The following is a 23429-nucleotide window of genomic DNA, read 5'->3' on the forward strand; positions in this document are numbered from 1 at the left end:
GCCAAATGCAAAAAGGCTGTCGGGGTCGTTAGAATTCGAAAAAAGGCGGGGGAGACCGTTCGCCCAATCGGAGAAGAGTGCGCGGAGGAGGCTCCGGGAGGAGGAGTGGGAGCGCCGTCCGTGTGCCAGTGCCAGCGCCACCGCCAGCGGCAGTGCCAGTGCCATTGGCAGACGTCGTTTTTCGAGGCAGCCGCTCCGCCCGCTCGCCTTCGCCCGTTCAACGCCGAGCGGACGCCGGGCCTTTTTAATTCGCCGCCGAACTGAGCGAGAAACGCCCTCGCCTGGCTACACCTCGTAGGATGGAATGCCCTCATCTGACGGACAACGTGAAAATCGACTATCCCACCAACGGCGATCCCGATACAAAGAAATGGCTATGCGCAGGTGAGCCGACACAATTATCCTATCGATTTCAAAAAATTTACAACTAAGCTTTTTCAGCCTTTTGTCATTTTTCCCTTACTTCGAGACCCTATAAAGCACAACAATAACCCATTAAGGAAAAAGGGATATTTCTTCCCCCCCTCTTGATTGCCTATATGACAGATGACAATCTCCCTCTAATCAAATTAAAAAAAAAAAAAAGCTTTCCACGTTAAAAAGGCCCTTTTTATTAAACTTTACAGAATACAAAGGACTAGGGCTCCTGAGTCCCTTTAAGCCTTGTTCTTATTGATAAATATTCTTAACCTGGTCCATTTCAACCTCTCGCCAACCAAATAAAGGCCTATCTGGGAAGGATCAATAATTTCATCGAGCTTTTTAACCGATCTTTCAATTTGGCAAAATTAAATCTCAACATGTGGGATATCGCTGAGAGAAAAAAAACGTGTTTAATTCAGACCGTTTCATTAATGAGTTTTCAAGATTTCCAACTTAACAAAAAGAAAAAAAAAATCTTCATAAAAATCAATTTAAAGGATATTTTCCAACTAAACACTACTTAAAAACAAACAAACCATGACCATACAGAAAAAACTTTTACTACTTTATGATAAAGAAATTAAAAAACATAAAAATCTCCAACTCGGACAAAATACTAGTCCGCATTTCTTTTCGACGGTTATCAACCTGATCATTACAGCATTCTGTCATGGGCTGATATCAAAAGGATCAATAATATCAACCCCCACCAATAAAATATAATATAGCTTGTATTAATTAAATATTATTTCATCTTTGAACCTTTTTTTTTCTATTAGGCTCGCAAAGGGTAAAAAAATAATCTTTATTGTTTATTAGGATGAAACATTTTTCGTTTTTTTTTTCAGTTTCCCTTGTTTAGACAAGGGTTAAATTTAGATACAATAGCGCCACAAGAAAATTTGCTTTATATCGTGTTAGGGTTATTTAGAGGAATGTTTTAAAAATTGAATTTGGAAGTTTTTAGGCCTGAAAGTCAAGCTTTTGCCCTATTTCCAACCCGATATTATGAGAAATGTTAACCTGGATTGTCCAAACCTCCCTTTCGTAACGACTGTGTAGGATCAATAAATTTCAATGCTTTTTAATGTTTGAAAATGATCGACTTTTCGTTAGCGAAAAAAGAAAAACCTAGATTGAGTTCCTTTTTAATAAAGTTCCGTTTAATAAAGGGTTATTACCGGTAGGATAGGAAAAAATCAGACGCGTTAACGATTTTCTTTTTGTTAAGGATTCGATTATTTTCAAGTCTTGGAAAAGTTCATCCATCTTAACCTGCCTTCCGCCAACCTCCTCGGACTCGACTTAAACAACAATGTTTTTCTATGGAATTTTGCACGAAAAATGTGTTAATTCATCAATTTTTGTCTACACGGTCGGATCCAGTCGAGATATTTTAATCTCGTCGAGTTTTAACGTTAAGCCGAATCTATTGATTTGCCTCGTTACAGCTTCCTTGTTTATGTCGACGTCATCTTCCGCACTCGCGCAATACAATGACATCTGCCAACTCTCTCCACCTCGATTAATTTATTTAATTAACTGTAATAAAAACTAGTAATTCGAATTTGAAGTTTTGACCGAAGAAGTATGACAGTGCTTGTTAAAGAAACGAAACGCCCGTCAATGAATTGAAAGATGTTTATCCGTTTATTTCTATTTTAATTGCCGATTTGCCTTACTTTTATTAATTAATAACGAAGAATAAGAAACACTTTTCGAACCCTCACCATTTCTGATATGGTTTTTACTATTGGGCAAAGGTTAGGTTACTAGTGTTTAAATGTCTGGTTCTTTTATTCTAAAGTGTTTCTTTAAAAAATGTAATATATTACATTTTTCATTAAAAAAAGATAAATACTAATAATTTAAAACTGATTTTTTATATTTGTGATGATAATGTTCTATCTCTTTTGCTTGCAGTGTTAGACATCTTGGTTTGACATTGGACTCAAATTTGAAATTTAATAATATAAAATATAATCCATTTATGTTTAGTGGTCTAAGTGGCCATTTTATTATTTCAATTAATTATTCTTTTTATGTAAGGTCTTGGTTCAGATGAAAAAGCTAATGTGACGAGCAGGATTCCAACCCACGAACTTCGGCTAATTACACTGCTGCTCTAACCATTTGAGCTATCGTGACTTCGATCCAGCCGTAGGTCGTGGGTTCGAATCCCGCTCGTGACACTTTTTTCATCTCAGCCAAGACCTTAATCAAAAAGAACAATTAATTGAAATAAAATATAATATTGATTCTTTAGTCTCCCGTCTGAGAAAGCGCTTTTAGAAATTTAAAATTTTATGTAACTCATGGAAATTGAATTTTTAAGGACAATATAAACTGCGCAAAAATGAATATATGTAATTTATTCTTATTCTATTGATTTTTTCATTAAATTAACCGATATCTTCTTGTTGGGTGGACAAAACAAAACAGAAAATACAAACCAAAAACAAACGAATGTTAATCCTAATCCACGAATGTTAATCCTAATTTTTACTAAAGGATTTACTTAAGAACAATAAACATGAAGATTACTCATTTTGTAAAAAATGAAAAATATAGTTTTATCCTCTTTAACCATGGAAAGACATCATTTTGAACTAGAAGTTCGCAATATTATTGCGAGAATGAGTCATCGAGGTCACCGGCAAGTGGATATCGCAGAGGCAGTTGAGTTTCTGAGGGCGTGCTTTATGGGCTTTAGTCCCATTGCGAGAGTCTTGAAGAACTGAGAAAAGAAAGACCGGAAGTGCCGATCGGAGGTCTGATAGTGGATCTCGGCGCATTACGACGCTAAGGGAGGACAGAAATATCGTCATTGCTGCAAGACCCTTTCCATAGTGCCCGCCATATCCTAAATGAAGTACTGGATGTTTTGTCAAGGCCAATCGTTTGTGGGAAGTTGGCCTCACATCGTATGCCCCTTTGAGACGGCCTGCAGCAACAGCCCGCCACCAGCAACTCAAGGTGCTGCAACAGAATAGAAGAGCACACCAATTGGAATGCTGTTATACTTACGAGGCGCGTTGCGGTCTGTATAGCAGAACAAACTGGAACCCAGATAGAAACACGACTCAATAGTAATTAATTATAAATAACTGGAACCCAGATAGAAACGCGACTCAATAGTAATTATAAATAACCGCATTCCAATTGGAGTTCTCTTCTAGTCGCTTGCGGCACCATGAGTTGCTGGTGGAGGGCTGTTGCTGCAGGTCGTCTGAAAGGGGCGTACGATTGAGGCCAACTTCCCACAAACGATTACGAATCTATGGAAAGAATTCCGTCTTGCAGCAATGGCAATATTTCTGTCCTCCCTTATCGTCATAATGCGCTGAGATCCACTACCAGGACTCCTATGACACTTCGGAATTGGGCTAAAGCCAGGGAGACCACGCTCTGAGAAACGCCAAACCCGTATGCGATATCCACTTGCCGATGACCTCGATGACTCATTGCCACTATAATATTGCCAACTTCTGGTTCAAGATGATGTCTTTCCATGGTTAAAGAGAATACAACTAGATTAAAATGGAGAAAAGACGGGAAAAGGTGTTTGTTAACAAAAGAAGTAATCTTCATGTTTACTATTCTTAATTAAATCTGTAATTAAAAATAAGGATTAACAAATGTTTGCTTGCGGTTTGTATTTTCTATTTTGCTTGATCCAACTAACAAGAATATATGGTTAATTTTATTAAAATAATTAATGAATTAAGAATAAATTACAAATATCCCTGTTCATTTAGGCAAAGCTTATATTTCTCTTGTTCAATCCATAGTTGCCTATGGCGGGGCTTCTCAAACTGTGGTCTGCCAAGTACTGAAAACGAAAGGTTTTATTTTGCAGGAGCAGTCATTGCGTTCCCCACAGTCATGCTTTATCTATGAAACCAATGTGGGCCTCTTTTAAGCAAATTTTGGATGAGTCAGTTCAAATTATTAATTATATCAAGTCGCAGCTATTGAAGACAGGACTTTTCACAATATTATGTGATGATATGGGAAGCCTTCATCATTCCCTTACAGAAGTGAAGTGGATGTCTCAAGTTCACAGGAATTACGTTCTGAAGTCTCATCTAGTTGATGAACCACAATGTCAAATTGGCCAACGTTTTCAGTGATGAGGCACGGCAATGTATACTGTCGTATTTATCAGTTATTTTCATGAAAAGAATGAGTTGAGTTGTTTGCAAGGGAAAAGTATCACAACTTTCGATGCTAATGACTACGTTCGCGCCTTCAAAAGGAAAATTCAGAATTGTGTGAATCTGTTAATCTGATGAGGTGGAATGTTTTCCTGTTTTAAATGATTTTTTAAAAGAAAACAAACTGGAGCTTGCGAACGACACGTTGATTGATGAAATATGTGATCACCTTCGATGTTTCGAGATGTCTTTTGAGGACTACTTCCCAGTAGCACGAGATACAATGCTGCAAGACGGGTGGTCAAACCGTTTTCACTTTCAGCAAAGCCAACCTAGCCAAGTGAATACGAATGATGATGGACATTACTTCAAACTTTGACTCCGACTGGACAACAAAAAATTTCAACCGCTTGTTGAAAAAGCGTGTTCTTTCATTTGCCACAAATTACCTATGAGAATCCGGATTTTCTACCTGTACAGCCACCAAAACTAAACACCGAAGCTGAACCCGACATTCGTCTCCAGCTATCAAAAATTAAAACCAACATATGAAAACTTTGCAGGCTAAAACAACTTCACTCTTCCCTTTAAAACATTAATGTTCAAATTATTACTTTTGAAATTGGCTAGAGTTTTATATAACTATTGATTCGTTTGTCCAATTTGATTTTTGTTTTCCGGAATTTGTATTAAAAGTGAACTATGTCAATCTAATTTTTTGCTTTCATAGTGATATCCCTTTCCATCACTTAGATAGGAATGGACTTGCTAATTTATAAAATTAACTATTATATATTAATTAAAACTCATTTTAAATACAAAAGTTGAATGAGAGGGGCCCGCCTTGGATTTTATTCTGTGATAGGGGTTCACAGGCCGAGAGTTTGGGAAGCCCTAGCCTATGGTATTGTTTATTGGAAGGGTACAAATTAATGCTACAGTAAGACACTGGATGTAACTATAAACTCACTCTATAAAATTATTTTACGTAAACCGAATAAATATAATACAAAAAAATTATACAGTGAATTTAAACTAATGAATCTATACTAAATCTTTCTCAAATGTTTGTTTGTGTGTGTGTGCGCGCGCGCGTGCGTGTGTGTATGTGTGTCATGTGCTCGCGCGTGTGTGTAAATAATCTTGAAACTAGTCACATTAGTGAATATAACATAAGACACATTAATTGGCCATCACATTTTTACAATATAAAGACTAAGCAATATTATAATTTTTCATTAAATATGGCATGTTATTTTTTTATAAAGAGAGGATCATTATTCAAACTTTCAAAAATACAAAGAAAATATAAAATTTATAATTACAAAAATTTAAAATTGTAGTTAAGATATTTTAAAGTCGATAATCGTTTGTTTTTCGTTATCGTTTTGTACTGATAAATTTTGTTTATTTCTCTGAGGATCTCCAAAAAATCTCCTTCTGTCTATTACAAGCTTTGCTTTTTGACAGCAGACAGGGATGTACAAAAACAATATTTTTTGTTGTAAATATGTAATGTACATCCTTGCAAATAAAGATTTATTATTATTATAGTTCCGACTGATTATTTGTTTTGTTTTTTAGTATTATATCTTGTAGTATATAATGTACCTCATAATTATTTACTTTTATTATTTAATTTGCTTTATTGCAGTTTATTTTATTGATTATGTTTATTATACGTAATCATAAATAAGTTATGTACATTTGCAATTATAATTATGTTTAAGCTATTATTCAATATGTTCTATTATTACATTACTGAAATTTTTGAAGCAAGCATATATTCTTTTTGTGAATAATAATAAAAATAATTACTTGTAAATACTCAGAAGAGAAATTTTAGTTGAGTTTATGTGCTAGACTCCCTCAGACGGTTTTAAACCACGAGGCTCGTCTTTCTTGCTTTGTAAGATATATTGCCGAATTGTAAACTTTGTATATATTAAAGAATAAAGATATATAGTAGTAGTATTCGTGATTGTTTAAATTGCTTTTTAGTTATGAAAAAATCTTATTGTATACAGTTCTGAAATCAGAGAGGGCTAAATTCTGAAGGCAAGACATTTCATTCATTGACCTGTTAAATGATATGTTTCATAATGTGACACATTTGGGTCTAGTTGCTTGTGTTCAAATGCCTAGTGCGTTTTATTCAAAATGGTTTCTTGTTGGTGGTGGTGGCCCTGGGATGTTTACGTTTTCTAGTAATTAATAAATAATCCAATTTTATAGTTGTGAAATCCACTAGGGCTTATATTCAAAGCCCTACTATTTTCTACTGACCAACTAAATGTTATATTTGACACTGGTTGTCATGGTTCTAGGTCGCTAGTGTTCATATGCCTGGTGTGGTAGTTAAAGGGCTTTTTATTCGTCTTAGGTGTTTATTTAATAATAATAAAACAAAATTGTGCAGCTCTGAAATTCATTTCGGTTTAATTCTTAGCACAGCTCTTTTCACTGATCTGTTAAAATGGTTTGTAAAAATTTAGATAGTTTATTAATTAAAATAAAATTGACCTTATTTAATAAAAAATATAAATTTTACTGTTCTGGGATACCATTAGCTTCAATTCTGAACTCAACTGTTTTAATTGACCTGTTAATCTCATTTTTAATAATTTGCCACTGTATGTCATGGTTTTAGGTTTGTTGTGTTCAAATGTCTGTGTGTTGGTCAAACGTGCTTCTTTATGGTCCTGGTCCTGTAAGTTTCTTTTTAGGTAATAAAAAATCTTATTGCTTACGGTTCTGAAGCGCAATTGGCTTAATTACGACCCCAACGATTTTATATTGATCTGCTAAATGTCATGTTTGACAATCTGACACTGATTGTCATGGATCTAGGTTGCTAGTGTTCAAATGCCTGGTGTGGTTAGTCAAATGGTTTCTTATTCGTCCTGGGTGTTAGTGTTGAAGGACTGTAGCAAGTCAGTTACAAAACAATAAACAGCAGACGTAAATTATCCACAAAAGGCTTAGGAGACAACACTTAATAGAAGACTCAGGACCGAAATCTGTTTTGACTGTCAAAATTCAACCACCTATATAAAATACATTACCGCTTCTTGTCAGCAAACTTAATATCAAACACATCCTCAAAAAATCCTCACACAAATTAGCTCCTTACTACGTTACTAACCTCACTATATACGACATTCATTCAACGAACTGATTCCATCCCGCTTTCAACAACGTACCACGCCTAATGGATCCATCCTAACAACGGTTTTGAAAAAAAAAATTGGAATTGAAAAATAGTCGTCCAGGTTTGAAGTTCACTTAATCTCGATTACAACTGTTTCTGCTGGGAATTAACTGAGTAGCTGAAACAATGAATCACCTGTGGCATACCCCGCGGGATCGATAAGGCCAGCATTTGTACCATGCTGAAAGTCAAAACACTCTCCTTCCTTCTCGAAACGTTACTCATACTTAATAAACTTTACCACCATGGATTGTTTTGACTATTTGAATTAAAAGCATGCTCAGCTATAAATATAAAAATAAATGAAAGATATGAAGAGAAACGAGACATTTTAAGTCCGGTTAAGATTGTTTTTCCTTCCTTTGTGTATTTTTGTCCGTTCCGTCAGTGATGGGCAAAATAAATGTCCACAAATGCGCGTGCAGGAATGCACAAAAGACGTGAACGTATGATCAGTTTTATTATTCCATTCACCTCTGATAAAACTATCAATTTGTAAATATTAAAACTAGTCCATAAGTTATTTAGAATTTGACCCAACCGGGTCCAGATTCATGCCGTACGTGGATTCACCCACGTTGGATAAAAATTTGTCGCATTTTAAGCACAACCGCTTAATATCGATTGCAAAAGGGCTTGGATTCTTTTTAAAAATTCATACCTTAACAGCCGGGTGTATACCTCAAAAGACGAGTTTACCGTTAACTCGAAACTGGTTACACTTTTACGGCATTACGGCTTATAAAATGACCCGACTCATGACCAACATTTTATTTAAAAGGAAAATCGTTAGAAAATTTATTTAAATTCATACACCGGAGCCGCAGATAGAAATAGAATCATCCCTGAACCAAATTTAATGGATAAAGCTTCTGAAATATTTTACGATTGTTACCGTTAAGTTTAAAATACGTAAATCGTAAAAATGAGTCAGATGTTCCAATAAATTAAATTGTGATTCTTCAGGTTTCCAATCATTCTGGTTCGCCTGTACTCGCTGTTTTGGTTTGATACACGATTCGGCTTTTCGTGCTTGAATGACGGGTTTAGGGAAACATGTTCTGTTAGTGAAAGGCATAATTGAAATTGTTTTCTTCAGTACTTTGGCCGTTTCCAACCATTTTGGCATTCCAGTTTTGGTTTTGTCAGTTTGCCATCTTCAGTAATTTCCACAACTCAATTTTCTCTTTAAATCAACAGTAAAGACCATAGCAGGCTACGCTGAAGATGGCGAAGTGCCGAAAGGCACCATGATAGACTAGCCTAGTTAGGATAACCAAAACGATCGATAACTACCAAATTATACAAATTTTACACACAAGAAAATGTATAACGTGATTTATTGGGGAGAAAAGAACAATCCACTCCTGAGGACACTAGATATATATAAGTAGAATTCTTTACAACATGTAGCTTGGTTTGTAATCATTGTGGCTAATCTCGCTGTTTTGGCCATCAGAGGCATGTTATGAACTTAGACCAAACCATTGTTCTTATGCTATCCGGAACTTGGTATATTATTTTTTTTTTTTTTCGGTTGATGGTTAAAGTAATGGTGACTAGTGGTTTTTCTCTTTGTCAGACGTGTTTCGATGTGCTTGCCCTTTTTTTCAGTTTATTATTGAAGATGGTGACATACTATCGGAAAGTTCAGCAATAACAGTGTCCATGTGTTAATGGTGGGTTTGTGCCTCTCGCCGCTTATAACCCTGACCACTGAAGATGTGGAAATACCTAAACGCATGTGATTGACCAAAACAGCGCGATACTAGGGACCCCAATGGTGGATTGTTGTCGATAACAGATCAAAATAGAGAGGATAGGCGGATCAGGATGAACAAAAACGACCAAACTACAGGTAAACCATACTGCATACTTCAACAAAAAAATGCCCGTGTAGCGATATACGATCGAACCGTTCGGCAATAACAATTTGCATCTGTTAGTTTTAGGTTTGTGCCCTCCTTCCTTAAAACCATGATCACTGAAGATGGCGGAATGCCATCAGCGTTTGATGAAACTGCGAGACTAGGCAGGTCGTGGTGATTGGAAATGATCAAACTACATGTTCATCACAGCAGACCTCAAAATACAATCTCAGTTTTAAAGATTTCACCCGGGCGATATGCGAACGGCCTAGAAATATCATTTCAGGGGTTCTGAAGAATTTAAAACCTCAAAAAATTACTTGTCTCGATACAAATTACGAAAAGTGTTCAGACGAAGAATTGAAATATTCCTTTTTGACGTTTGTGGGGTGATAGAATAGAATTTGGTGGATCGTCGTTTTAGTTTCTCCCTGCTTACAATTCTAACCATTGAGAATGGCGAAATGCCGAAACAGAGCATTTGAAAGACCGATCTCTTTAGTCTGTTAGACACGTTTCTTCTTTTCGCCGTCTTAAGTAGTGGCTTAGATGTTGGTAAGAGATCAAACTAGCGAGGTCAGGCTGACCAAGAAACGACCGAACTACAAGTTCATCATTCGCACCTATGACTTGGTCGTTTATGGCCCTTTTTGTCCGAAAGAAGCGTTTCAACATACCATCATCTTTTTTGGTTTCGTGACAGACCAAACTAGCGAGATACTACAGGTCCATCACGTCGCAGACATAAAACTAACAGTTTAATAAAGTTACATATTTTAATAATTTAAATTGAAAGATTTCTGATGTCTGCAGAGTGAAGAATCTATTGTATGGTCGTTTCTGGACATTTTTGTCTTTACTAAGCGTTTCAACATTCCACCATCTGGTAGGCTTTGTGATAGTCTAAAATTTTTGATAGGACATGATCAAACTACAAGTTGGTCACATCGCAGACCTAAAATGTAGTTTAAATAAAGTTACATACTTTAATCGTTTAAATTGAGAAATTTCTGATGTCTGCGGGATGATGAACCTATATCTTGGTCATTTCTGGACCTTTTGTCTTTAACAAGCGTTTCAACATTCCTCCACATGGTGGATTTGTGACTGCCTAAACCAATAATCGGACAAGATCAAACTACAGGTTGGTCACTGCAAAAGAAGAATCTTAAATCTACTCTAATACAAACTCACTACTGAAGATAGTGAAAAGTGATATTTATATTTAAACCAACACTGTTCGATTCGATTCGACTGAAGTTTCAAATACCGTATTTACGTCTATTTTTAACAATTCTAGTCACAAACGCAATTTTTTATAATTTCAAATAAACTAAAACATTTCAGAGAGGTTTCCTGTCGGTTTCATTTGCTTCCCAGCTTGGAGATAGTTTTTACTCTGCTTTAGATACGATTCAGGGTTCATTCCGTTCATGCGTTGAGGTTTCAAACCGATATCGATCTAATGCGCCCGGGGACGACGCGCGTGATTCAGGAATTAACAGTCTTTCAGGAGGTGATCCCAAAAAAGTATTAATCTCGGACATGCCTTTTATTAACAGGTAGGCACAAAGAACCTCTGTGGCTTCCTATAAACCATATCGCTCAAATACCTGTGGTATCAACGGAATGACCAATTTTCTCCGTCATAAGATGGCCATAATTATTTGTAGTTTTGTGGATTGTGAAAGGTATGGAATTTCGGATGAATGGTTCTGAAGCTGGATATGACAGGGTGCGTTGATCGTTGAACCTCCTGAACTGGAGTGGCAAGTAGTTGTTATCGACTTAATATGGATTCAAGTAAGAACCCTCTGCTTAGATAACCCCGATCTCCTTATGAGATTGTATAATTTTGGTTGTAAAACCCACTGAAGTAGCACTTCCATATCAGCATCATTTCTTTTGCCATCAATAGTCAATTCAATCAAGTCAACGAATTCTTATATTTTTCTAGACTTCCTCTCAACGTTTTTGACCTAACAAGGAAAATCTTAAACGCTGCCTGAATTAATTTAATTTTCCTACCGCACCGAGCCTTTCAAGAAGCTCTTTAATAGAACGTACTGACACATAAAACTTTATATTTCGTGATAGTTTTTTTGAGCGTATGCTAACGAGGCCGTCCACCTCGGTTCAGCAGAAAACCTCCAAGGAAGAAGGCGCTTTGTTTGCTAATATAAGTTATTTAACTTTACTTACTCTCGTGCCATGTTTTCTCGGTGAAGTTTATATCTCAATCATATGAGGTTTAATGACCGACATTATTAACCAAACGTCAATATCTAATAGAACAAAAGGCAGCTTGAAGAATCTTGGAGAATTGGTGAATCAACGTTCATAGACTTTAATATCATGGAAAATTTCCATGCAGTGGTTGATTTTTATTGGAACATTATGTTAAAAAAATTCCTGCACGCGACTCTCAAACTTAGCTTTCATTACTTGGGAATGTGCTTCTGAAGATTTCACCCGGACGATATGCAAACAGCCGAGGTAAACAACAGTAGAATTTTATCCTTCGAAAATTTCCCTTATCATTATAACTTCGCAAAGTATTCAGATTAAGTAAAAACTTGAATGAGCTTTTTTCTTGAGCTTGTCTGTGGTCTTCCCGACGTATTTGTCAGGCGCTTCGATGTGTCATTCTATCCTTTCTTAAGTTTTTGTTTGAGGATAGGAACGTTCACTAATAGGAATTTGCTTGATTTAGTAGCGAGTTGAGTCTCTCCCCTGAATATGACGAAATACCTAAACGCGTCTGATTGACCGAACCTGCTAGTCAAAGTGATTAGCACATAGCACATGCCTAGTTGTATATATCTATATGCATCTCTACTCTTCTTGTTCCCCCAAAACGAAAGGACAAAGCCAAAGATGCTGCTTTTTAAATATTGAAAGTAGGCAACCCACAAGTAGTTTATAACATAGATTGTAAGTGAGCGGATTAGGTTATGAATGGTAAAGTTATAGACGGTAGAGTTAGGGTTAGGTTAGGATTTTCGTTATGGACAGATTAGTTAGGTAGGGTTAGGGTTTTGGACGGGACTTTGATGGGAGGCTGTCAATTAGCGTCCAATTCATAGACAACAGTCTAGCGTTGTCTTTCGAATATTTCAGATGCTTTAAACATTTAGATAATAAAAAGACAGACTGAGGATCTATATTTCTCAAGGAAGATACACTCAATAATCAAAAAATGGCCACCCTTAATATTTTTTAACTATCTCATAGACAATTCTCCAGATTATCTACAATATTTGGCCCGTTTTAAAGAAGGTTAATCAAGAAGGCGTGGATCAGGTCGCCATCGTGTCACATCTCAGAGAGATAATCGTTTTATGGTTTCGAATGTACTCCGTTTTCGACATTCTGCCGTTGAGATCAAGCAGCGACTTCAACAAATTAGAAATGTTAATGTCAATTTACGCACCGTAAGGCGATTACTTTCAGCAGCTGGATTACGTGCGAGAAAGCCTACCACTGGTCCAGAACTTCTGACAAAACACAGAACAGCTCGGCTAAGTTTCGCAAGAAATCACTTCAAGTGATCTGAGCAAGATCGGACTAAAATCTTGTTTTCTGGTGAGGTCTTCTGACCAACGAGAGAAGGTTTGGAGAAGAACAGAAGAGTGTTATATCCCCCACAACATTTTCACTCCGGAGAAACTATAGAGGTGGTGGTGTTATGGTTTGGGCTGGCATTTCAGTGGTCAGTCGCACAAACTTGCTCTTCATCCCTAGCAACAGCGGTACATTGAAGATGTGTCATCAGAAGTTGTTCCTTATATGTCACTAATTGGCGACGGTTTTATTTGTATGCATGACATAATACGTCTTAAACCCTATCGAACACCATTAGGACGAGATGTCAGATATAATATAATATCAAACACGATTTTTTTATAGTGTAATTGTTTCAAGAGAAATTCAGTCGGGCCATCTTAAAAGGACACCCTGTGTAATTAATTAATAATATTTTAAGAAAAGAAACCTGTAAGACCATGCAGCAGGAATGATAAGCAGTTTATAAAAAAAACTGCCTTGACTTGATACCATGATACAATATATCCCAAGGGTCTGTTCTTTGTCCAACCTTACTAACATCTTTATAAATGACCTCTACAAACAAAAACTACAGCTGAAATGGCTCTCTTTTCTGATGATGCCTTTCTAAAAGCCTCCCAGAGGATTATCAATAACTATAGATAGGTGTTTTAAACATTTAAAAATTGAAGAATCAGACTTAATGGTAGGTTTCGAGAAGAATAGGAGAGGATATATTCCCGCAAAATTTTCACTCTAGAGATGGAGGTTGTGCCATGGTTTTGGCAGGCATTTCTATGGAAGGTCGCACTAACATGATCTTCATCGAAGGTTCCCTAATAGCTGCGCGATGCATTGAAGATATGTTATCGGAAGAGGTTGTTCTTTTTATGCCACTAATTGACGACGGTTTTATTTTTATGCTTGACAATGCAAGGCCCCACACAGCTAGTATCGTAGATGACTGCTTGGAACGGGCTTCAATTAATATTTGGAGTGGCCAGCATGTAGTCCCGGCTGAAGCCCTATCGAACACCTTTGGGGCGAATAGTAAACGAAATAAAAAGTCGCTCAGTGATGGCAAAGAATTTGCAGGAATGGCGTTGTTGGAGGAGTATGAAATATTCCAGAGCACTACCTTCAAAATCTCATAAAATCGAGACAAATTTTAATCCAGTTAATTAGAAATAATGATAATGATTCCATTGCATTATTTTATAGTTAATTTTTTTTAACATCATGGTTGATAAGAGTGTTTAAAGACATTTTTCAGTCATTCAATCTGGTAATGAGAGATGGCTATTAAGTAGCCGTATTTGACAAACGCAACCCAAAGAAAAAGAAAAATTCACCACAGAAAAGTAGTCTTAGTAACTACCTGTGACGTTGCGGTTAGTCTGGGAGTTGAGGAACCCACAGTTTGACCGGCCGATCCTGGTCCGCCTATCCTCGCTAGTTTTGTCTGCCATGAAAAATATTCAAAATAAAATTACTAACAGTTTTTTGCTTTTCACGTCTAATGTTAAAACTGCCAAACAATTCTTCTCTTTGTCCTGTATTTCTTCTTATACAGTCAGAGCGATAGAAGTTGGTACTAGTAAACATTCCTATTAAAAAATACCCTTTGCGTGCATTCAAGAATATTACATTCTTGTCAATAAATACCTCTGTATAACTTTTATTTTGCTTTGAAAAGCATATAAAACAAAGGTCTTAACAAAAGCTTAAATGTCTAATAAAAAGGTATATAAAAACACGTCAATTGCTCTGCTTTGTCGATTTTCACTGGGTCAACTCGAAAGGGTTGGTCCTCTTGAGTCTTCTTGTCATCTTGCCTCATTCTTCATTGTCAACGAGATGGATCGCCTCGACATGAGTAATTCGTGACGCATGACAGATATGGCTCTAGCTTGTTGTTTCCGTCTACAGGCTCTGATGCTCTAGCTTATCCAAAAGGATCCCAGTCCCCGATGGAAGTACTGCTATAGGTATATTAAGAAGCATCAAGATGTTCTCTGGCGTAGGTAGTTCGACAGTAATCCATATCCAGTGTCTTATTTGAGGTCACTATTACTGATATAATTAATATAATTCACAATGTACTTTTGATCTAGCTTTTTTATCCTTAACTAAGGTATTAATGGAAGTAATGCCATCCAAAGAGTTTTTATCGATTGATTTTTAATTGGTTTAATTTAATATGACGACTTAAGTTGGTACATACACCCTTGGGTATATATGACTAATTAAAACAGTCGATAAGACCAGCTTTAAATAACATTTTTTGCTTCGAGGAGAATAAACTTATGTTCTTTTGATCTAGCTGTCACAACAATATCCAGGGTCTCCTGTACGAATATGCCAACGAATCCAAGGTATCCTCTGACTTTAGCTTTTTTTAAATGTTTCTATATCCAAGTCCCAATTGAGCTACTAAAGAATGTCCACGATCTAGTTTTCCAACTGTATCCGTAACTGTATCCAGGGTCTCCATGGAGGTTACTGTTACGGATATACCGCCAATGTGTCCTCTGGTTCGTAACAGTGATCAGTGGTACATGCTTTCCATCGAAGTCCAGCATCAAACACCAAGGTACTTTGCAGTATGCTCTTTGGATTTAGCTGGCTTAACAGTATCCATATCTAGGGTCTCAATAGAGATTACTGTTTTGTATATACCATGAGTATCCTAGATGCTTTGGCTTTAGCTAGTGATATCTATACTCTAAGGAACATTCATGACGTTTCTTGACAAGCTAGTTCAGTTACAAAATCTGGATGGAGGTCACACTTACAGATAAACCAATGAACATCGACGAAATTCCTCAGTATTTTCTTCCGGTTTTGTGGTCCCTTAATTACTCTTTTCTGGTACAGTCCCATTGGTAGACACCATAGGTTAAGTTTACTTCGTTAACCCTTTCACGGTCATGTAGAATGTTTATGTATCTATCCGAGTTCGTATATGTTTTTGTTATATGGGCTTTCCATCGGAGGAAACTCTGTAACACAAAGGTACTGGTACTTTGCTACCGTTTGTTAATATGACTATCTGTTGGATAGGTTTTGCTTCAAAATTTAATTATTTTTTATACTTGGATTCGTGTAATTTTGATCTTCCTCTTTTTGTCCAGTATGTATCTTGTATATTACAGTAATATACTATATTATAGTAATGACTATAATTTTTCAGCCGCTTCTTGGTGGGTCTTTGCCTGTAGATATTTGCAAATGTGGCTGATATTTTGGATTAGGAATATTACTCGTGGACAGGATTTTTGGTCGGATTATTGTGCTTTGGAAATGATTGTGTGGATGATTTCTCTGTTTCTCCAAAAGAACTAATGTTTCTTTTAATGATTTTATTGTGCCCCAGATCTGGTTTGTGAATGTTTAATGCATAGAGAAATTATGCTGGTCTTTGGTCTACCTGATAAGAGGAACGGAACGGCAACGTGATCATGGATTATAGAGTGGGTTTACGACGACTTGAGGCGTTCGCAACTCTTATATACAGGTGACCGCAGCCGGTAAATGTGCTCGACGAGACTGAACTCTCTTTGATGCGTCGAAGCCCCCTTCCACTGAGTTTAATGACACTCAACGTCGGCCGAGGAGTACAAGGTCCTGAAACTCTATTGCCTGAGATCCTACCCAAGGCCACAGAGCAAGGATCTTTAGGGGATATTTTTTTGGCCGATCTTGTTTCTTTTTTGAAAAAAATCTTTTTAGTTCTCCCGGACATTGGAAATTTTGGGTCAGTTGTAACGACATTTCCTTTGTCGGAATCGGCGAGAGATGGTATTTCAAATGAATTGGCCTGTTTCCATGCATTCAAGGATATCCACGTGGAGCGTGAATGGACCTCGTGCAGACGGCAGGCTACCGTCTAATAAATTCAATCCGATTTATTTCTTTTTTGTTATTCACGCATCCTTTTACTTGGTTTCAAATTCGCCTTAGCTCCCCAACCTAAGTTTACTGCGTAATTCCTTAAAATTCTTTTTTATTAATATATCAGAGTTCCTCGTTTAAATGTTAAATAATGCAAAGTTGATCATAATTACAAAATAAATTGTATAAATATTACTTTGGTTATATGTTTTTGTTTTAAGATGTTAAATGGTTATTTTTTTAAACTTGTCGAGGCTCCTCGTCTCGGATGGGAAGAACTCCTTTTACGCAGTTCCTCGATTGTCTCATAAAGAAATTGGAAGTCTGTGCAAGACATTACAAGCTAACTGTACAATAAATTAATCAGCTTTTCATAACATAATTGCTCTAGAGCCGGTATTTAATTCACTCTTCAAGTGGACTTAGATTAAAACAAACTTGAACATACTCTGACTAAAACTTATATCTCTCTCTCCCTCTCTCCCTCCTTTTCACTCTCTTTTTCTTTCTTTCTTTCCTTCCTTTCTTTTTTCCTTCCTATCTTCCTTTTTTCCTTCCTTCCTTTCTTTTTTCCTTCGTACCTTCTTCCTTCTTTCCTTCCTTCCTACCTTCCTTCCCTCATACCTTCCTACCTTCCCTCTTTCCTTCATTCCTACCTTCCTTCCTTCTTTCCTTCTTTCCTTTTTCCCTCCTTACTACCTTCGTTCTTTCGTTCTTTCCTTCCTTCCTACCTTCCTTTCTACCTTCTTCCTCCCTCCTTCCCTCCCACCCTACCTTATTTTTTGTAAATGTTTAGGCCCTGAGGATGGCCTTATAAAGGCCGAAAGCTCGGTAAGTAATTGCAATTTGCTTTAGTCTTCTTACCCTGACAAGAAACAAGATCTTTAATTCACATACTTCCCGCGGTTGATAAACGTAATTTACGTATTTAAATAATATAGATTTGGGTTTTTTAACCATAGAAAAACTAAGTACTTATATAAAGGCCTGCCTTACTACAACATAAAAAATTTTAGAAATGCAAAGCAAGCAAAAAAAAAAGGGAAAAATTATAAATTTCTTTGGTTCAACAATAAACAATTAGTAATGAAGTAAGAAGAAAAGAGCAGTGTTCTTAGTGATATTATTGAATTAAAATAAATGCTAGTTTTAGTTATGTAAGTACATTTTCAGCTCATATAATCATCACGGCCAAATACACATCATTTTAAAGATTTAACAAAGATTTCTATTAAAAATTGTACATGACATTTTAAAATAGCACATATCAATGAAAACTCAAATAATTGAATTCAGAACTTTGTAGGACAATAAAATTTTAGATATTGTAGTAGAAAATGAAACTTTTTAAACCTAGTTTATCCTCCAATGCAGTCAAATTTATAAAACGGATTGTAAAGATCAACTTGATAAAAGAGGTGATAAGAGAGCATTGTGTGTACAAAAGTTTAAAATGTAAAATTATAAAACAACAGGAAATAATTTAAAAAATTGAATATATATGTAGCAAGTGAAATAGCCAATAATTGTAATAAAATACTAATTAGTATTGCTTATGACTACCTAAAGCAGATTGTAAGTTCGTGATCTCAATATAACCAAATAACATTTTAAGAGATTTTCCCACAATTTTATATCTACTATTATATAAATAAAATGTGAATACGTATAAATAAACATAATGTTGAACATTATTCAGATATCGTGAGATGCGGTCTGAATAACTATCGATTAACGGTCACTAATCTCTACACATAATGTTGAACTAGTATAAGTTTTCCTTTGTGTTTCAAGATTTTTTATTTTCCTATACCAGTTGACTTTAATAAATTGATCTTGTATTCTATTTCTTTATATATATATATATATATATATCAGTTTGTTCATCGGGCGAGCACCCTTGGATGTGCCTACACTGCGGCGTTGTGAGCTGTGGGCGATACGTCAATGCTCATGCGCTTGCACACTCTGAAAGCCAAACGAACCACACCGTCTGCATGGACTGTGAAAACCTAACAGTATTTTGCTACTCTTGCAACGACTACATTCTAAATGATACACCCAGTGGTCTCATCAGGCAGCTTAGAGAAGTGCTCCTCCAAATGGGGAGCAAGAGCCCTCCTTCTTGGCCAGGCACATGTGACATGATAAGCGAATCCGACTCTCTTCAAAATACTAGAAACCTAAGGCCAAGAACAAGAAAAAGGTGCACTTTCTATTTATTATTTTATTAGCTTTAAGTTGGTTGTTTTTGATCATCCTGGTCATAAATGAACTAAACAGACCAAAATAGCAAGGAGCATAACATATGAATTTAAAAAAATTGAACATACAAGTTGCCCTGCAATTGTCAAGAACTACTGGCTCTAATTTACAACTTTGATGGATATTTTAGATCTCGCTCAGATGACAGCAGCAGTGCAGGTAGTTCTGAGAATATTCAGTGCAACGTCCGAGGGAGGCCTAAGCGCAAGAACAGCCGCAGGAACATCAGCCGGAGAAAAAACCAAATAAAACGGGAAAAAAGGGTTGTTGGGTTGAGAAATTTAGGCAACACCTGTTTTATGAATGCGGTCCTTCAATCGCTTAGTAACATAGAAGAATTTTGTCTTTACTTCAAAAAATTACCCTCTCTAGAAGCGATGAAAAACCGGAATAAAGTGTACCAATCCAGAACAATAAAAGAGCTGAAGGATGCCATTATGGCCGAAGAACTTAGGAAAGTGTTGATCAATCTGACAGATCAAGGGACCAAAGGTGCTATCTCCCCCGAATCGTTATTCCTCGTAATATGGAAAGTTGTTCCAAGATACAGGTATTATAATGACATCTTGTCATTTTAATACACTATAAATAACCCCTTGTCTATTTTTGTTTTCAGGGGATATCAACAGCAAGATGCACATGAATTTTTGCGATATATGCTTGACCGTCTGCATACTGAACTGCTACACCTCCTGCCAGATTTTTCCCTCAAAGAATCTCAGTATATTTCTCATAAGAACAAGACATCAATTGTAACTTCAGTTTTTGGTGGAATGCTCCAAAGCGAGGTAATTAATTTTTTTTATCTTCGTTTTCTTTCATTGTAGTTTTTCTTAGTTATATGTAAATTAATTTAATTTTTGTTGAGATTTGTAAATAGTAATGATATAATACAGAGTAGAGACAATAAAGAAAATGTAAAAATTTTGCTTTGCACTTTCATATTTGCTCCGCTTTACATAAAGCATTGAACTTCTTGTTCGGATAGATAGATATAATAACCTAATCTATCCTAATAACCTAACTCAATGCATTCCTAATTCTGTCTTAACTAATCTAACTTGTCATTTACACTATCTATCATAACATAACCCATCCCTAATGCTAACATTAGCCTAACACTACCCCACCACTAACCCTACCTAACCTAACCTAACCCTAACACTAACTCTGCCTAACCTAAATTTACCCTTCTTTAATCCTAACATTAACCCTACCTAACCTAACAACTCTAATACTAACCCTACCTGAACCTAACTCAAATCATACGCTCTCCTTTGTAACACATTATCTGATAGACCAAAATGTTTCCTTGGTCTGAAGTAGTGGTAGGGGGAAGCCTTTGAAATGCAACAACATACATGTATGAGAGAGGCTCACCTCAGCATGCTATCAGTAAATTAAAAGTATTAACTTTTTCATCATTATTATTAACAATAATTTTATTATTGTTAACAACATATTAACTATCAGAGAACTCATATGTGTTGTATCCAGCTCAAAAACTTTCATTGTCAAAAGATAAAACGGCATACATTTTCTTCTTCTAAATTTGATTGACATTTGGGTAAAAAGGTGAGGTAAAGTAATTCCTGTTACACAGGAGGTCTGAATTCAGTACTCCAAAAACTACTGATACATTTTTCTAAATTAATCTCAAATAAAAGACCAAGACTATGCCAAGATAAACCACCAGTGTGTCAAAAAAGAGTCAGAGCCCTAATCACTAGGAATATACATTTTAAAAAAAATATTTATTTATTTTTAATAGTTCAGACTAGGATATAATTTTTCTTAATTTCAATGCAATATTATGTAATTAGGTTTTTTCATGAAAGGAGTTTTGCCGAAAAAACTGGTTTGTAAATGTTCTGCAATAGATAGGTCTTTCAAAATCAATCCTTGTCCATTTTTAAGGAAGGTGAGGAAAAAAATCTTCACAAGTAAAATAGTTCTTCAGATATTTGAAATTTATCTGAAGAATTGATAGCTAGATATGTGGGTCCTATGGCATAAGATGAACGTACTTCAACAACTGAAATGTCAAAGTGAATTGTTGTTCTTTACTTCACTTCTGAAAAAAAATTAATGCAAATAATCACATACAATAATAAATAGATCATGAATGATAATGTCAGTGATTAGATGATAATCAACCACCTAATGTCTACCAAAACAACCTTAATCTGAAAAAAAAATCAGCTAAGTGGGTCGGCAGTATAGCTTTCTTACATTTTATGTGGGATTTCTTTTAATTTGTAATGACCAATTATGATGAAGTGTGTAAATAATGTTTTTTGTTTTGAAGGTGAGGTGTTTGAATTGTGGGACTGAGTCGAAAAAGCATGATCCGTTTCTTGACCTATCTCTGGACATACCCGAAAAATGTCACAACCAGCGAAAGTGTAAAGAGACAGGGGAAGACCTTCCACCTTGTAATATATTAGGTATGTGGTTCATTATATTTTATTGCCTATCAAGTACAATACAAGAGCCAATGTCATTGGTGTTTTGTCTACTAGAGATTTTATGTATTCTTATTTTTGTCCATTTTTTGTTGTATTTTGTTTAAGCAGATGTTTTGTTTTAGATTGCCTGACTAGTTTTATTGAAGTAGAAGAATTGGCGGAAACAGAATTATACTACTGTAGTAATTGTAAAAGTAAACAAAGATCTACGAAAAGATTTTGGATCCGCAGACTACCTAATGTACATATAAAAACCAAAAAGTTTATTTTTCCTTGTTTATTTTTAATATTAATTTTTTTTATTTGTAAATTGTTTAAAGGTTTTGTGCTTGCATCTAAAAAGGTTCAGGTGGAATAATTTCTTTAGAACCAAAGTGGATACGCACGTAAAATTCCCTGTGATAGCGCTGGACATGTCTCAGTTTGTACTGTCCGACTTGCCAGATACAAGAGCGTCCAGCACCCAACTATACGACTTAGCTGCAGTCATTGTCCACCACGGCGGTGGTTCTGGTTGTGGGCATTATACTGCATTTGCTATTAATGATGGTAAAAAAAAAATAACACATTCTCCTCATAAAAACCACTTCAACTCTAATCGCAATTTTTTTCAGGTCAATGGTTCCATTTTAATGATAGTATGGTCCGGCCGACAGAAAGCGACGTAGTAGCAAAATGCAAGCCGTACATCCTTTTCTACATCCGGCGGGAGTTCAGGCTGCCGAGTGTCAAATCATGAGCTCTACCCCTGCCCCGTGTCCCTGTTTTTAAACCTTCTATATATTTCTTTCCGTAATGTTCAATCCCTCTCCTCCCTTTTTGTCCCAATGGCTCAATATTCGAACTCTGTGTCACATCACGCTCGCGTCTCGTTACGCTAACTATATATATATTATATATATATAAATATAAATAACTAAATCGGAATAGCTATTAGAAACAGATAATAAAATATGCCTATTATGTAAATAAGTATATACTTTTTTATGGCCGATAGTTTAGATTATGTATTATTTTATATTCGTTCATTTTGTTTCGTTTTTTTTTTTTGTAATTTCCTTTTTTAATTATGGTATTAAGTCTTGGTGAACCATGGTGATAAATGGTTTTCTTAGAATCACTTACGTCTTAGCATTATTTATTTTTTATTTGTGATGCTTTATTTTTAAATATATATTTTTTATGTATTTGCCTTTGTAAACTGGTTTTTCTGCATCACTTCAGTTTTTACATACATTGATGGTCATTGCATTTAAGTTTTTTTTTAATTTAAAAATTTTTCTTTATTACTTAACTGGTATTGTATATAACTAAATCTTCTAAAGAGTGATTATTTTCTCTTAAACATGTGTTCAGATGTTTGAAAAACAGGGGAGTTTGTCCAATTTATAAATTAAAGATATTTCAGGTCAAATTCCCATTCTTAAAAAAAAAGAAAAAAGAAAAGCTGTTTAAAATAAATTAAAACAGTGAGTATCTTTATTTGTATTTATTGTGTTTTTCTTGTATTTTCCTTGTTTTGTTTTTTCTTATGATTACCTTATTGTGTAAGTCCAAATTTATGCTACAAGGGATGAAATATCAAAACGTCTTTTTG

General features: G+C 35.6%; 1 protein-coding gene across 1 annotated transcript; it reads left to right on the forward strand.

Moving 5' to 3' along the window:
• The first annotated feature begins 299 nt into the window (after positions 1–299).
• On the forward strand, positions 300–23091 carry LOC106674258 (ubiquitin carboxyl-terminal hydrolase 3-like). The gene is made up of 8 exons (XM_014406880.2): positions 300–384; positions 18978–19305; positions 19495–19914; positions 19981–20152; positions 21673–21811; positions 21955–22073; positions 22153–22381; positions 22447–23091. Exons 1-8 carry the CDS (start codon positions 300–302, stop codon positions 22569–22571), a joined length of 1617 nt encoding a protein of 538 aa, XP_014262366.1. The 3' UTR covers positions 22572–23091.
• The last annotated feature ends 338 nt before the right edge of the window (positions 23092–23429 follow it).

Source organism: Cimex lectularius, unplaced genomic scaffold (genome assembly GCF_000648675.2).
Source record: "Cimex lectularius strain Harlan isolate CLEC.00 unplaced genomic scaffold, Clec_2.1 scaffold110, whole genome shotgun sequence".
NCBI classification, from domain to species: Eukaryota; Metazoa; Arthropoda; class Insecta; order Hemiptera; family Cimicidae; genus Cimex; species Cimex lectularius.

Excerpts from the sequence above, each read along its gene's own strand:
- LOC106674258 (XM_014406880.2), top strand. The coding sequence starts at position 300 with ATGGAATGCCCTCATCTGACGGACAACGTGAAAATCGACTATCCCACC. Across the intron at positions 385-18,977 it reads AAAGAAATGGCTATGCGCAG|TTTGTTCATCGGGCGAGCAC; the intron begins GTGAGCCGACAC and ends TATATATATCAG. Across the intron at positions 22,074-22,152 it reads GGATCCGCAGACTACCTAAT|GTTTTGTGCTTGCATCTAAA; the intron begins GTACATATAAAA and ends AATTGTTTAAAG.